The sequence below is a fragment of the Phodopus roborovskii genome, unplaced genomic scaffold (assembly GCF_943737965.1).
Source record: "Phodopus roborovskii unplaced genomic scaffold, PHOROB, whole genome shotgun sequence".
Lineage (NCBI taxonomy): Eukaryota > Metazoa > Chordata > Mammalia > Rodentia > Cricetidae > Phodopus > Phodopus roborovskii.
In genome coordinates, this window is record NW_026126447.1 from 18,422,747 (window position 1) to 18,438,257 (window position 15,511).

The 15,511-nt window shown below is 39.5% G+C and overlaps 1 protein-coding gene across 4 annotated transcripts in view; it reads right to left on the reverse strand.

Moving 5' to 3' along the window:
* Bnc2 (basonuclin 2) overlaps positions 1–15,511 on the reverse strand; it is a 396,952-nt gene that overhangs the window by 271,999 nt on the left and 109,442 nt on the right. For all 4 annotated transcript variants that reach the window (XM_051188127.1, XM_051188125.1, XM_051188126.1 and 1 more), the window contains 2 exons: positions 11,265–11,390; positions 2,063–2,263 (listed from right to left, as the gene is read on the reverse strand). In XM_051188127.1, coding sequence (XP_051044084.1) covers positions 2,063–2,263; positions 11,265–11,390 — 327 coding nt within the window. The remainder of the gene's footprint in view (positions 1–2,062; positions 2,264–11,264; positions 11,391–15,511) is intronic.

Genomic DNA, 15,511 nt, shown 5'->3' on the forward strand with positions numbered 1-15,511 from the left:
ATCTTTGTATCCCCCACAAACAGCTCTCTACAGAAAACATCATGATAGGCTGCTCAAACAAGCTCCTCGGTGAGAAATTTAAAGTTTTTTCACAATTCTGATCTATTTTCATGTAATTTGCTTTTATTTTCTTAATCTTAAATGTTTTTCACCATTTAAAGTCTCCTTATATGCAAATTTACTTGGAAATGGGCTAGTGCCAAAAAAGCAATCTAACACCATCTATGTGGTTCAATAGCCATTTATCAATTGATCATTATCTCTGTTTTATTAACTCCTTTTTCACTAGAGGGGAAAACCTAAAGCAGTCTAACCTTTCAAAGCATGCATGTACATACACACTCCACTAACTCAAGGAAAATCCTGACGGTGATATCTAAATTTAAAAATGGGGCACGAGTTATAAGGTTCTAAGGTTAGTGCAAACACAAGAGCGACCCAGACAGAGAAGTGCTTCAGAAAAACACCTCGAAAAGCAAAGCACTGTGCAATGACAAGGAGCATCTCTGTTAGACAAGGAACGAACTTCTCACGCAAAGGAGTGAGACTGTTCATAAAGAGTGGTTTACTGGGTTTATGTTGATTGCATTTAAATCTCAGCTTACTGTATCAGCAGTTATCAGGGTCCCTCTACAGGATGTCAAAATACACCTTACTCAAATACATTTCTATCCAAAACTGGTTGATAAAACAGTTTCCCCATTAAATATTACAAGAGCCCTGCTCTGTGCCCCGTCTTTGGCAAATGTTATTTCTAAACTTGTGACAGTTTACAGCCTTGCAAATGGTTTTCTTTTACTTCATTACCAAACATTTTAAAATCTACCCCAAAGTATTCCATTTCCACGAACTCTTACATACAAAAGAGGAGGTCTATTAAAAAGCAGTTGCAGTATTTTTTTAAGCGAGTGAGGCAATAACCAATCTTTAAACAGCCGCCATCTATTTAATATCTCAGTATAGTTGTCAGTACTACTTTGGTGCTGTGTGGATGATAAACTAACTCTTGCTTTGTATGGCTTTGGTGTAGGCTTCTGAAAAGCAAGACGTGTCTAGGAGGGAGGCACCAGGGAACTTCCCTCCCTCACTTGAGCACAGTCCAAGAGGAAAGTTTCTGGGTTGTTTCCCCTTCGCTTCCTCTTACCCTCGCTCCCCCGCGGAGCCGCAGAGCCAGCAATTGTGCAAGAGGAGCCCGGCACGCAGGGCGCGAATCACCCACCGAGCGGGCGCCTGGTACGGGCGGCCGCGGTGATTAATTATCCATCCGCTGGCCTGGCGCTCTCCCGGAGGCTCTCCCGGCAGGGCAGCAACCGAGCTGAGGCCAGCGGTCGAACGAGGAGCAGGAGCGGCTCGGGAGGAAGCAGGGGCCGCGCCGAGTGTGAGTGCACCACGGCGGGCGGCCAGGGCGGGCGGGTGGCGAGCCGAGCCGGCTGCAGCGCGCACGGCCAGGGGAGCGCGGGGAGAGTGCAGCCACCCACAGCCGGAACTGAGGCCGCGAACGAGCTAGAGAGCGAGCAAGCCAGCAGGATCGCAGCCTGCCGCCCTTCGGGCTGACCCGGCCAGCGACCGACTGTCAGAGAAGCCCGCACAGCCTTGCTCCGGTCTGAGGACAGCTACTCCAGACACCAGAAGTCACACCCGCTGCTGTGAGGGGCCCGCATTTTAGGATTGTTCGGCCACAAGACCTACTTCGAGATGGCAGACACTCTGACCAAGTCTTTCGCGCGGTCAAAAAGAAACATTTGTTGAGTAGTGGCTTTTTCTCTTTTTAACGGGAAACAAAGAAATAAATTAAGGATTCGCAGGACTTAGCCTGCACACTGTAAAACTTTGCAACAAATGCCTTTGCTTTCTCTAACTTTCATGTCCTTTTCCCCCCTTTCCTTAAAGGAGCCCTTGGGGGAAGCCATGAAGTAACACAGCACATTCCAGCAACACAGTTATGAAAATATGTATTTTTTTTTAAATTTCAAAAACATTTAGAAACAAAAGTAGTAGGGAGAAAAGGGCACATAACAACTCGAGGTTTCTTTAAAAAAAAAAAAAAATGAAAGTAACTTACCTGTTGGGACATTCTGAACAGGAGGTTAGTATCAGCGTTTTGCCATGTCCCCATGAACCCTGGTTCAGCCGCAGTCGTTCTGGTTCCGAACTGCATGGAGTTGTCAGTGCAGGGGTCTCGTAAAGTCAAGTCTCTTGCCCTCTTTGGCTCTCTGTCTCTCTGTGTGTCTCTTTCTCTCACATCCACTTCTGCCTCTTCTGACTGAAAAGTGAAGGTGGATTTTTTGAGCTTCTTGGCAGCCAGTAGCAGGAGTATAGTGTAGTTAAGAAGCTGGCTGAACTGTGCATTTCATTTGGGAAGGGGGAGATCTGGGGGAGGAGGGGGGTCAGAGCTTCCTTCGCACCTTCTGCACAGATATCCCTATCATTTATGCATAGATTGTGACTCCCCGAGCTTGCCTTTGCTCGGTTTAACAGCTGCCTGTCAGGTGTGCAGGCAGCACTGGAGACCCAACCATCAGCTTCAAACCCTCAGCCACTGCATGTCATTGGATAGCAGAGCTAGGAGTCAACTGCACTGGTTCACTGTCAGATACCAAATGACACCCTGCACTAACATCTCTCCAGATACACAGATAGATACATACTCATGCACACTCCAAGCTATGATGCCACCGTCACTGTCCACAAGGCCAGGGAAAGCCAGGGCCCTTCCCTGGCAATTTTTCCCAACAATGTTCTCTGCTAGAACATGTTATATCCGGCACTAGTCTTTGCTTTAACACTTGTAAAACTGTGAGACTTAAATACATTTTTAATTACATTGGAAGCAAATAGTCATCTGGAGAACATAAAGTTTGCCCCAATTGTTGTCGAAATATTAGCTGCCACAAGTCACACAGTACACCCTGAGCCATTTATAAGCATGCATAGAGAAAATAATATACAGAGATTTAACCTTCTATTTTATATTCTAAAGTGTGAACAAGTAAACCTACCAGTAAAACATGTAAGATGTACAGTAAACATATGCAAAAATAAACACATATCACCAATACCTAGCACCTCAGGCCATTAACTACCGAACTGAAGGTTAAGTAAGGAGAAGTTGAATGCAAAGGAGAAAAAGGAATACCTTTTCTTAAAGCTCACAAGCAGAATAAATTCCTTTGTTAAAGTTCTCAGGTAAAGCATCTACAACATCCTTTTAAATCATAAAAAAAGGGCAAAATATGAAGGGGGAAAAAAAGCCTGTCCTATTTCAGTCAAAAAGTAATGCATATAAAAACGTCATTTTTCACTCAGGATCTGTATGGAAAATTCTGTTTCCCTGAGTAATGAATATAACCTTGATAGTGGGTCATATTTTTAATTAAACCAGTTTTTAAATAAAACATATCTATTTATTAAATAATACTTATCTACCTTATTTATGGAAAAGCAGAACTGAGCAGAATCCACTGTACATAAACATTGTAAGTTCAAAATGGAAAGCTAAATTCATGCCATCTCATAAAAAAAAGTAGTCAGCAGGAAAAAGCCATTCTTTCTAAACTTAAAATGTAAGGAACATTAATCTTCGGCCACTTACAAATACTGAGGACAAATGTACCACTCTGCTTGTGCCTCCTTAACTAAAGAATAACAATAAACCTTCCTCTCAGAAACAACAAAAGACACAGAAAAGCGCTTCAATGGCAGCCCTGTGTCATTAGTGGACAATGAGAAAAGATGAGAAAACGTACACTATGTTGACACAAATGTGCCTTCCCTTCTAGAACTGACATCTCCTGAAAGCTTTTCTGTTAAACTTCCCTCCAGTTCACCACCATTAAGCACAAAAAAGTCTCAAAAGAAGCAAATTCAATATCTGAAAGGAAACAAACAAGAACCCAAAGAATTGTTGCCTTAAAATATATTAAGTCCACCTGTGGTCAATAAAAATATTCTTTTGCAAGGGAGGGCGGGAAAAGCCCCTATGAGTCAATTGTCAACGGTGACTGTACCTTTACTGCTATTACCCACTTAACTCCCTCTAAAATTTGCTAGCCTCTTGATTTCTGAAGTGGCACTCAGTGCCTCAGTCAAGCTGCCTGCTCAGCTCCTGACCTTCCCACTAATGGCTGTTATTTGTGGGAGGCTTAAGGACACTGTCAATAGCAAGCTTCCTCCTTGCTCCACTCAAGCAGTGTTGTATCGCTCTGCTTGCATGTGTTCTCTCTTGCCTCTCCTGCGCTCTCTCTCTCTCTCTTAGTCCTTCCCACTCCTTCCTCACTCTCCCTCACTATTTTTTCAACACCCACCCTTTGCTCTCAGTTCTGAGATCATCTTTCCCAGGTATTCCCCCCACCACCACACTCATGCATGCGCACGCACGCACGCGCGCGCACATACACACACACACACACACACACACACACACACCACAAAAAAATCAACTGGCATGCAGCAGCAAGCACCTGCAGTAATAGACTCTTTTATTAAAACTGTTATTCTGCAAGACTTGAAATTCCCCATGGACCGGGCCATGTCAAAGCCGATATAATTAACTAGAGGCTCAGCAATGGATCAATTACCAGACAAGCAAGTGATAGTGAAATCAATGAAAGATCATCAGCCACATTATCAGTGTTGCAACTCATTAGGGCAAAACTGAGAAATGTGCTCAACTCGAGCCCAAGCAAGGTGGCATTACAAAACAAAGGGCTAATTTGGAGACCCTGCTGTGAACAATCTGTAACAGAATTAGCCTTTTTTCCCCCTAAACTGCACAGCTCCATAACTAAATGTGACAGACTGAGAGAAGCAGTTTATTAAGACACCAACCCCAAGTTTATTTAGTTCATAAACTCTCTCCTAGAAAATCAATACAGTCTGTACAGGGTTATTAGGCTGACTAGCTAATACATCCAAATCCGGTCTGCCCAGCCAGCAGTCCTCTGACAAAATGCTACTCAGAGTATGCAGACTACAAGGTCTAAGCTGAACAACTCTGCAGCATATTACCTCAATACTCATGCATAGCCATGCCTTAAACACACAAAGATACCCTTGAAAGATTTAGAAGGAAGATCACAATGATTGCTCAGTACTTTACCTGCTAGATGGATTTTGTCAAACAGAATCTTAACTAGTTCCTAAGACCAGTTTAAAAGGAAAGTTCTGTTATAGTAACTGAAGAGAACCCAAAAAGTTAACCATAGATAAGTGTGTTAAAATACATCACAACCCTAGAACATCTGTTATGTTTTGTAAATTTTAAGGTTCTATTATTCTTTTTTTTTTTTTTTTTTGAGACAGGGTTTCTCTGTGGCTTTGGAGCCTGTCCTGGAACTAGCTCTGTAGACCAGCAGTCTGGCCCCAAACTCACAGAGATCTGTCTGCCTCTGCTTCCTGAGTGCTGGGATTAAAGGCATACACCACCTAAGTCCCACTTTTATCATTCTTTTAATAAATTTTAGAAAACAAAAGCCTGACCCTAGAAATCCCAAAATGTTATGGGAATTTGCCATTCATTTCCATCCAGAAAGTGTAGAACCCTTGACTTCATTATAGTCTTGTATCCAGTGAGAGACTTGAATCATTTTAAAAACCACAGGTTCCAAACAAACACCAAAACCAAGACACTAACATAACTTCTAAGGTTTTCCATTGGCTCTATACTTTGCAGGTTACAGAATAACTCTCTGGAATAATTTGTATCCAACTTATTTACAACTAGGTAACTGGGATAAACATCCTTTTCACAATGACTGCTTTCTTGTTCCCTGATTCTAAGTCATGTACTTCAGGTTAAGGGATCACAAGTATGAAAGGTCACATGACTCTGCTCTCATTTGCTGACATGGAGAGATGGGCTGTGTAAAGTAGAAAGTGTACCAACTAGTCCTCAAGTTCCTGAAGACTCTGTAGGACTAAGAGTAGCTGCCCCTCATAACAACACACAGCAACAATACATAAACATAAAAGATTCTTAACTGCATTTTACAGTGGTAACAAAAGACCAGCAGACCAAAGAAGGTTAGAGAAAACAGCATTGACTGATGATGGTTTAACATTTAAAATGTTTGAAGGAAAAAAGAAAAACTATACTATTAATATGCCATTGATACAGTGAACAGGCTTCCAGATTCTAAATCTTAAACCTTAATTTTGAAAAATTTAAGTAAAATTCAGTTTGTATATGCCACAAATAAATGTTTGTCTCTAGAATTTTTAGCTGGTGCTTTATCAAACTTTTCATAAATCATGTTTCTAAGTAATACTTTTTAAAAGTCATGCATATATACTAAACCTGCACTATATGCCAATAATTTGGAGAGTAATTAAAAGTTATAATTACGGGAAATTCTTACTTTTTAAAACCTTTTTGCTACACACTGTGCATGTACCCTCAGTGAGATCCAATTAGTTAACAAAGAATTTGCATTTCAGTTAGTGTGGGATAACAAGACTATAGGGAGGCACAATGCAATTCCACCAACAGAGTAGGATAGTGTGTTCTTTCCTGTTAGCTCTGTAAGCAATAATTCCCACAAGTGGCTGTTTAAAATGTTACTATTTCTTCAATATTTGGGCAGTGAGGTAAATTTGGGTCTTTCCTTTTATTTTCTCAAAAAACTACATGTTGACTTAAAAGTTAGCCACAATTACTGAAGGGCCATGTCAAAGAAGGCTGGCTGGTTTGCATGTTTGCATGTGCTTTTGGAGTAGAGTAGGTTTTGTTTTTTTTTTTTGTTTGTTTGTTTGTTTTGTTTTGTTTCTTTGTGTGTGTATTTTACAAAGGAGAAATAATTCGCACGTGCACGTGCGCAGACACACACACACACACACACACACACACACACACACACACACACACAATTACTTTTTTTCTTTTTTTAAGACAATGTCTCACTATGTGGCCTTGGCTGGCCTGGAACTCACTATGTTGACCAGGGCCAGGCTGACTTCAAGAGATTCACCAGACTCTGCCTTCCCAGAACTAGGATTAAAGGTGTGCTCCACATGCCCAGCCTACTGTTTCTTCTTAATATTTAGTTTCTTTAAACACTCGCCACTTTCTTAAAGTCACTCTGTGGCTGGGAACAGAGAAGCCATGTAAAGGATGTGGCTCTGTGTTAGGCTCTCATGCTCCGAGAAAGTGCACCGAGAAAGCCCCTGAGGGCTTCTCCCCACTAGCTGTGACTTCAACAATGTAAATCCTCAGCAAATACAAAATAAATGTATGGTTTGTGGACACAATTTAAGAAGCATCCCCAGGACTTCTGATGGCTTACAGAGCAATACCTGTGATTCCCTGGGTCCGGTTCAGCAGCTGTTAGCAGACTCTTGCAATCTGTAATGACAGTATACTGGCCTTTGCTCTTCTTTTCTTCACTATTCATTTCCAAAGCTTGGTTAAGTACAGAGCTGGGTTAAAGATCAGTGGTTTTTCATGTGACACACGCTGGTATTCATCTAATGGCTTGTCAAGACAAAACTGTCCCTGTTCTTGCCAAAATAATAAAAATGACGCTCTACATCGCATGACAATCAGCACTTCCTCATGGCAAAACAACTCAAGCCTTTTCTAATTCATTTGTTTTATAGAAAAAAAATGCTAACTGGCTATCCAGTCAATGTGGAGAATCAGGTTGTCATTCTTAAAGGCAGTTTTAATGTTTTTGCTCTCAGAACTCTAAGCAACATGTAAACCAGGCACTAATCAAATGCGACTTCAACATATAAAATAATGCTGAAGCCCAAGTTCCTGATGCATTAAGGTGCATAACTTAATATATGCAGATTATGCAGGAGCAGCAGGCTGGACTCAGTCACAGAGGTGGGGCAGGCAATTGAGGAAATGTCATTTTTCTTGAGAACAAAGTGTGGGACTTGCTTTGCAACATCTGTTGGTCTGTGTGAAATGTTAACAGATGTCTTAAGTGGAAAAAAAAAAAAAAGAAGAAGAGTTAATAAAGGAAAACTCCTCTGAACAGATAATCCACCCAAATTTCCATATTCCCAGGGAAGAAAGTTGACAGCGGCCTTTCCCCTTGTGAAACCCAATTTATCAGAATTCCATCTGATAACTGTGAAGTTAAGGAGCAAAAATTCCAACTCACTATAAAAGAACAGAAAAAAGTAAAGCTAGTAATAATTTTGATTTTTTTTAAGATTTCAAACTTTTGTGTTTGCTTTATAATTATATAGTTTATCTATGTTGTTGGATTTTTGTTGACTCAAAAAATGTGATTTGATGAAAATATTCATCTCCCTCAAAACATACAAATACAATCGCATACATACCTATTGTATTATATGTGCACATTGTTGGTGAAGGGAATGGAGGGGAGATTTAAAAGTAATTATTAAATAGTTCTTAAGGTCAGCCATCTTTTAGGGGTTTTTTGTTTGTTTGTTTGTTTTTGGTTCATTTGTTTATTTATTGATTGATTTATTTTTAACACAGGTTCTTTCTACATAGCTGTCCTGGAACTCACTCTGTAGTCCCCCCACTTCCCCTTTAGCTCGAGCTCACAGATATCTTCCTGCCTCTATGAACCGTCTTTGTTAATGTAAAGGTACTCATCTTCACAATTAACAGTCATCTAATATTTACACCTGCATCCTTGCTCGCGCCTATTTCCTCTTTTTTCCATTACTATCTTAGTAAGAGATGACAAACACACTGTGTTTCAAGAGGCAAGTGTTCTGAAACAGTAACATCTACAAGTTGTGGATCCTCATGTTCAAATTTTAAGGGACCTTGATAAAAAAAAATCTGCTTATTTAGCAATTTTTTTCTCATTTCAATTTGTTAGATGACTGACCCAAACATGTACATAGCAGTCTTTAATTCAGGTTAAAAAAAGATGCATGGGCAAGAGGGAAATGATGGTTCAAACCTTAAATCTCAACACTTGGGAGGCAGAGGCAGGCAGATCTCTGTGAATTTGAGGCCAGTTTGATTATGGTTGCAGACTATGCAGGAGCTACATAGTAAGATCCTGTCTCAAAAATAAAAAAATAATAAAAATAAAAACAGAAAAATAACAACAAAAAGATGATGCATGCACCACCAACAACTGAATGTCACCAAGTGTCATGTGTAAGTGATCTGAACTACATAGCCATCTATTCTATCGCTTTTCCTATGAAACCTAAGATGAGAATTTAGGGTTAGAGTTCATGAATTAGCTAATTCAAAATTCACTGAAGGATCTTTATGGAAAGGAGAAGAACAAAATCATGCTGTCATCTTTGATGGGCGTCTCAATCCCTGGACCTCTCTCCTCCAAGAGCCTGTGTTAGAATGCATATGTCACTTCATATTTATAACTACACCTTTGCCAGGTGGCTTTGACAAGCTGTGCTGGGCATTTAACAATAGCAGCTCTGGCCAGAAGAGCCTGAGGATTTCAGGAAACAAGATCATGTTCCAATTTGTAAGTAAGATGCACAACATGCTTTCATGTTCAGTTCGTTTTCTGCCAAACCATTATGGATACTAAATACTCAGATGTGAACTCACAGGAACACCAACAACATCAGTGCACAAGACAGAAATAGTAACAGCCATGTACTGAAAAAAGAAGAAAAATGGTGGCCAACAAGTCAGTGACATTAACATTTCCCACAGGACATTACTACCTAAACGCTTCACCCAAAAGAAACTTCTGCAGTTGACACTTGTCTAACAGTGACTGAGATCTAGCATGTGTTGACAGCCTAATCAGGGACTCAATCCCATAACACACTTCAAATGCTGTAATCCTTTGATACTGTGAAAATATGAAAATGGGCAGATTTGGGTACAGTATAGAAAATAAGGTAGGTTACAAAATGCGAAGGAATGGAATAATCCCTTAGAACCAAGATTCATGTTTCCAAAAAAGCATCTTTGGTCGGTAGGAATCTTATTTCCCTACAAAAGATCAAATATTTACTACTTTGTTTTGATCTGAAAACGGAAAAGTGACTTTAATCTTTTGTGGGCACAAGCAGCAACAAAAAATTTTCTACCACAAGCTACAGTTGATTTATTTTTTTATATTTTTTTTTTTAGAAAATCTTCCAAAAGAATTAGTGGTATCTTTCCTTAAATTAATATGAGGGGAAATAAATAAGTAAATAAATAAATAAATATAAATAAATAACCTATAGGCTGGGGTAGGGAGGGGCACTGGGGAATTACTTTCATATGACCATGAAAGTTGCAGGAATGTAAAGACAATATTAATTTTTTTATTTACTTCCTTCTAAAAACTGCAGACAGATATGCTGGCAGCTCCAGTAAAAATGTCATAATAATAGTTTAAATTACTGTCAGGAAGGAAGATTGAGATTCACTTGCACGCAAGAAACCACATTACAAGGATGTGCTCAATACCTTTCAATTATTTGTAAAAAGAACACTTTAAAGTGAACACATGAAAAAGATACAATGAAAAAATACAATAGATGTCATTTTCAAACCTAAAAAATATAAATTCAAATAGTGAAATATATGAAGTTTCAAAATGCCAAGCCTATTTTAAATAGGCACATAAACACACATATACAAACACACACAAACATATGAACTCATAGACACAAAAACACATAAACTCACAAACACACATAGGCACACACACACAAACACATACATGCCTTTAAATGGAAAAACACTGATGCAAGGAGAATTTGAATCAACTTGCAGATTGGTTTTCAAATTTAAAAGATTTAAAAGGGGAAGAAGAGCTGGCAGTGGAGGGCATCTGGAGGGTGAGGGCCCCTGCTGGAGGGTGGCAGCTGGAAGCAAGCAGACAGCAAGCTTGGAAAACACAACCATGTTATCTACCCATCCAGCTGGTGTCCTGGTTATGGTCACTTGTGAAAACTCACCACACTGTACATATACAACACACACACACACACACACACACACACACACACACACACACCAACACATATACTTCAATTCTCAAAGATTACCATTAGTACTAAGTCTATTACTAAAACAGAGATGATAATAATAAATCAGTCCTAGAACTATTTGTAAAACAGATGAAAAGAAAAGGGAGGAAGAAAGAGTGTATCACCGTCAAAATCTTTCAAATAACCGCCACACAATTCTGCTTCCTCCGATTCCTTCAGAGGCAAACGGTGCTGGGAAGCAAATGCATATACTCAATTACTAGCATGACGTTGAGGGACAGTACACAGGAGGAGGACCCTCAACAGGAGAGTCGAAGCAGGTGAGCACATTCAAGTGGCTTAAATAGGAAGGAACAACCTACCTCAAGTTGAGATGGATCAACCCCACAGCACGGGACCTTGAAATGCGCTTGCCAGTCTTGATCGCCAAGCCTGCCCTCTGACTTGTAACCAAGGCAATTTGGAGGTGGGGAGGGCACAAATCGTGCCTGTTGAGAGATTGAAAGAAGGGGAGAGGAATTACATATACTCTGCAGACAGTATTATACAGAAAAGCTGGTTATGTCAAGACACTTTCTCTTCAAAACTGCAAATGAAACATATTCCTCTGACCACTCAAATGCTTTTTAAAAAGAGTCAATCACTAAGGTTTACAACAACCAATGGTTAAATACATGAGCCACGAGAGAATAAACAATGAGCAGGAGTAACACTATAATTCACGGACGGGTAAAATGGCTGGGGATTGGACACAAGGCTTCTTGTGTATAAGTACAAACTCTCCTATTAAACTGTACCACCAGTCCACTCACTCACTTTTCTTGGGTTGGGGGTGAAGAGTTGTCAGGATGTCTGAAACTGGGGCTGCCAAACATAGGTTCTATCACTAGACTACACCCCAACCAATAGCTCAACTTACTCCATTTTCTTCCACTAATCAAAATCATTGTAAAACTTTTTACTCATTGTTGAATGACTATTTAACAAGCCTCACACACCAAGTACAAGCTGTGAGAAACATCAAAATCAGACATGATCTCTGCTCATGAGAAGTTTAGAATCTGGTACAGAATAGAAGCTGTGCACAAAAATGACCTTATACAGAGTGTATGATAAGAGAGCAGCAGAACCACGTGATTTAGGAAAGGATGCCTTCCCACTGATATGGGGAAAGAAAGCATCCAAGCAAAGGCAGCCTTTGTTCTGGGCACAGAGAGACTAGCAATATTCCTCTAGAAAAGTAATCCAGTTTGCTTAGAGCTTAGGTAGGATGCTGTATAAAGCAGTAATAAATGAAAGAATATGTAAGCAACAGAACTTGGTAAGAATCCCACAGTCCATGCTAAGTTGCTATTCTGTTCTAACACTACTAGTAGCCAAGTCTATTAAAAGACCTCAATAGCAGAACCCTGTGATTGTTAGGTTCTTTAAGAAAGTGCATCTAGGCCAACACCTTAAAATGTGACTAGAACAAAGGTAAGGGATCAATTAGGGAACTACTATAACGAACTAATTAAAATAACTACCAGCAAATAAGGCTGAAGAAGAAAAACAAAACACAAACGACACTGTGAGGGTGAAATTAAGGAGGTAAAAATACAGGTAACAAGGAAGCTGCACAGATGCTCAGTGATTAAGAGAACATCCTGTTCTTGTAGTTAGTTCCTATGTTGGATGGCTCACAACTGCCTGTAACTCCAACTCCAGGGCAGCTGATGTCTTCTTTTAGCCTTCCACGGGCATCTGCACTCACATGCACACATATACCACCTCTCTCAAGAAGCAGACACATACACATAATTAAAAATGACAATAAATCTTTTTTTAAAGGATGTGGATCACAAGAGTCAGTGTTAAACTAAAGATCTAAGAACTACAGAAATGTATGAAATAATTTAGGGGAATACAATCAAGCTCAGTTTGGTGTAACAGATGATCATGCAGATGAGCAGGCAGTAGAAAGTTCAGAAAACAGACCCATGCTGGGGTTACCCAGATTTGGATCCATCTATGTAAGCATGACATTAAAGGTGAAAGAACATGGCCACGGTGAGCATCTTTGGGAAAATTTGTTATTATGAATGAGAAAATATATTGTCCTCTGTTATGGATTACAAAGGAAGGCAGAGGATGGTTGGAAATCTTAAATAATACTATACTTAGAGTATAATAAAAGAATTTAGTAGTAAGCAGAAATATGAATGATCCATCCATCAAGATACTTGACTTGGTAGTATGTGATGTCATTTAAATGACTAGGTACTTCAGATGTGTTCCTTATTGATTTGTTAATTTGAGTAAATGTATGTTAAACATACAATTCCCAATATGTGTTACTAACATATTTTACTGTATTTAGTTTTTGATTTTTAAGTATTTTATATATTAATTTCTATGTCATGAGTTGTTTAGTACAATAATATACATATATGACCCATATAGTAAAGAAGTTAAGAAATATGTTATTTGTAAAGACAAAGAAACAGAAATGGTAAAATAATCATTGAAGGAATGTTGAAAGTAAACAAAGTAAGAGAAATGTGGCCTGAAAAGTTAGCGGGGTTTAGAGAAGTGTGTTTAGGAACAAACAGTTTGTTTTCCACTGCAGGAGTTTAAAAATGTCTACAGCAAGCAAAGAGGACAAAGCCAACAGAGAAAAGGATATTGAAGATCTAAGCCAGAGGGAAAATGATATAAAGGGTCCTAGGAGAGAATGTAATAAGAACACAAATGAAAAGGCTCCCTGAAGGGAGTAAAAGCTCTCCTCAGAAACCAAAGAAATGATACAGAAACTTTTCCATGGTTAAGAGATGCAGGTATCAGCTGGGCAGTGGTGACATAAGCCTTTAATCCTAGCACTCGGGACACAGAGGTACATGGAACTCTGCTAGTTCAAAGCCAGCCTGGTCTATAGAGTGAGTTCCATGACAGCCTAGACTACACAGAGAAACCCTGTCTGGAAACATCAAAAGCCCAATCAAAAGAAATGCAGGGATTGTTCTCTCTCTCTCTCTCTCTCTCTCTCTCTCTCTCTCTCTCTCTCTCTCTCTCTCTCTCTCTCTCTGTGTGTGTGTGTGTGTGTAAATATATCAATACAACCTGCTAAGTTTATTCAGTGTTACGTGCATGGACATGATGTCAGGAACAACTTGGTACTGGATAACCAATTAGGGACCACCTTCCTGAGGGGAAAAACTCTCAGCATCCCTTAGTTGCCTGTAGTTTTTTTCTGGAGATGGGACCCCATTAGATTTGCCTCTTCCACTTTTTCATCTTGTCCTTGTTCAGGCCTTGACATATTGTAACAATTAAAGAAGATGAGGCCAGGAACTTGAGAAGGGGCAAGGGTGGAGGCCATGGAAGTTGTTGGAGGAAGGAAAAGGAATGAAGAGAAATGGTGTAATTATATTTTACTGAAAACAATAATAAATATCTCTCTTTTTTTTTTAAAAAAAGAAACATACATATTAAGAGTTCAGCTAAGAGCATGAAGTAAAGAACAACTACAGAAGAGAAAAGGAATTGGCTACTTGAAAAGGGTACAATGAAAGTCAGAATCAACAAAGAGTGAGGAGAAGAAATGCAAAATAAAAGAAAGGTGTTGGGAGTCTTGTCCCACTCAATGGTTAAATAGTGTTCTTGCATGGGCTCCAGGTTCAGATCCCAGTACCAATATGAGATGGCTCACGGTGCTGTAACTCCAGTAAGTAATCTGATGCTTCCCCCCCCTTTATTTTGCTTCTGTAGGCACCTGCATGTATGCATTCACACACACACACACACACACACACACACACTCACACACATACACACATGCACATGCACACGCACATACACACAATTTTTAAAAGATTTATATTTTAAATTTAAAAGATAAGCCTTTTTTAAAAAGACAGTGTAGTTAGGAGTTGGGAATTTCAATTCAAAAACTAGAATACTTAAAACCATCAAGGGGTTCTTAATGTATAGAACAATGCCTTGATCCAAAATACATAGGCCAGTAGGAAACAGAACTTTGGAAACCATAACATTTATATACAGCCCCATAGTGATGAGTTCATATAAAAAAATAAAATACTAAGAACAAAAGTTTAGATCAAATCATGTGATCTCTATTTAGTCATACCAAAATTCTAAGTATTTTCAGAGCATTTTTTTTAAAAAAAAAATGGCTATAAATTTACTTCTGGCTAAAGAATTTCCCCAAAGCAAACAAAATATCACATTTGTGACTTGAGTGAAATGAGGGGGAGATGTCTAAGAATATTGTTTCAGTAGCCAACATGAGACAAAGCTGAGAGGTCCTCTCCTTACTGCTATCCTCCCTCCAGATCTCTGTGACCCAAGTCACATCAACTCTCCACCCAATCAGTGTTTGTTGCATTAGCCGAACTTGTAGTTCAGAATCCCTCAAAAGACCAGGGAAATGATGAGTTCCATTACCTGGCCAGAATCTACAGCCACCAAATAACCACCTCAGCGACATGGACAAAGACATTTATCTGCTGTGCTGGCAGCCACTACAACCAGCCTTCTTAACCGAGTCCTTTCTGTAAGGACCACTGTCTAAGTGACCTGTCATACAGCCTTATAAAGTAGCATTAATACT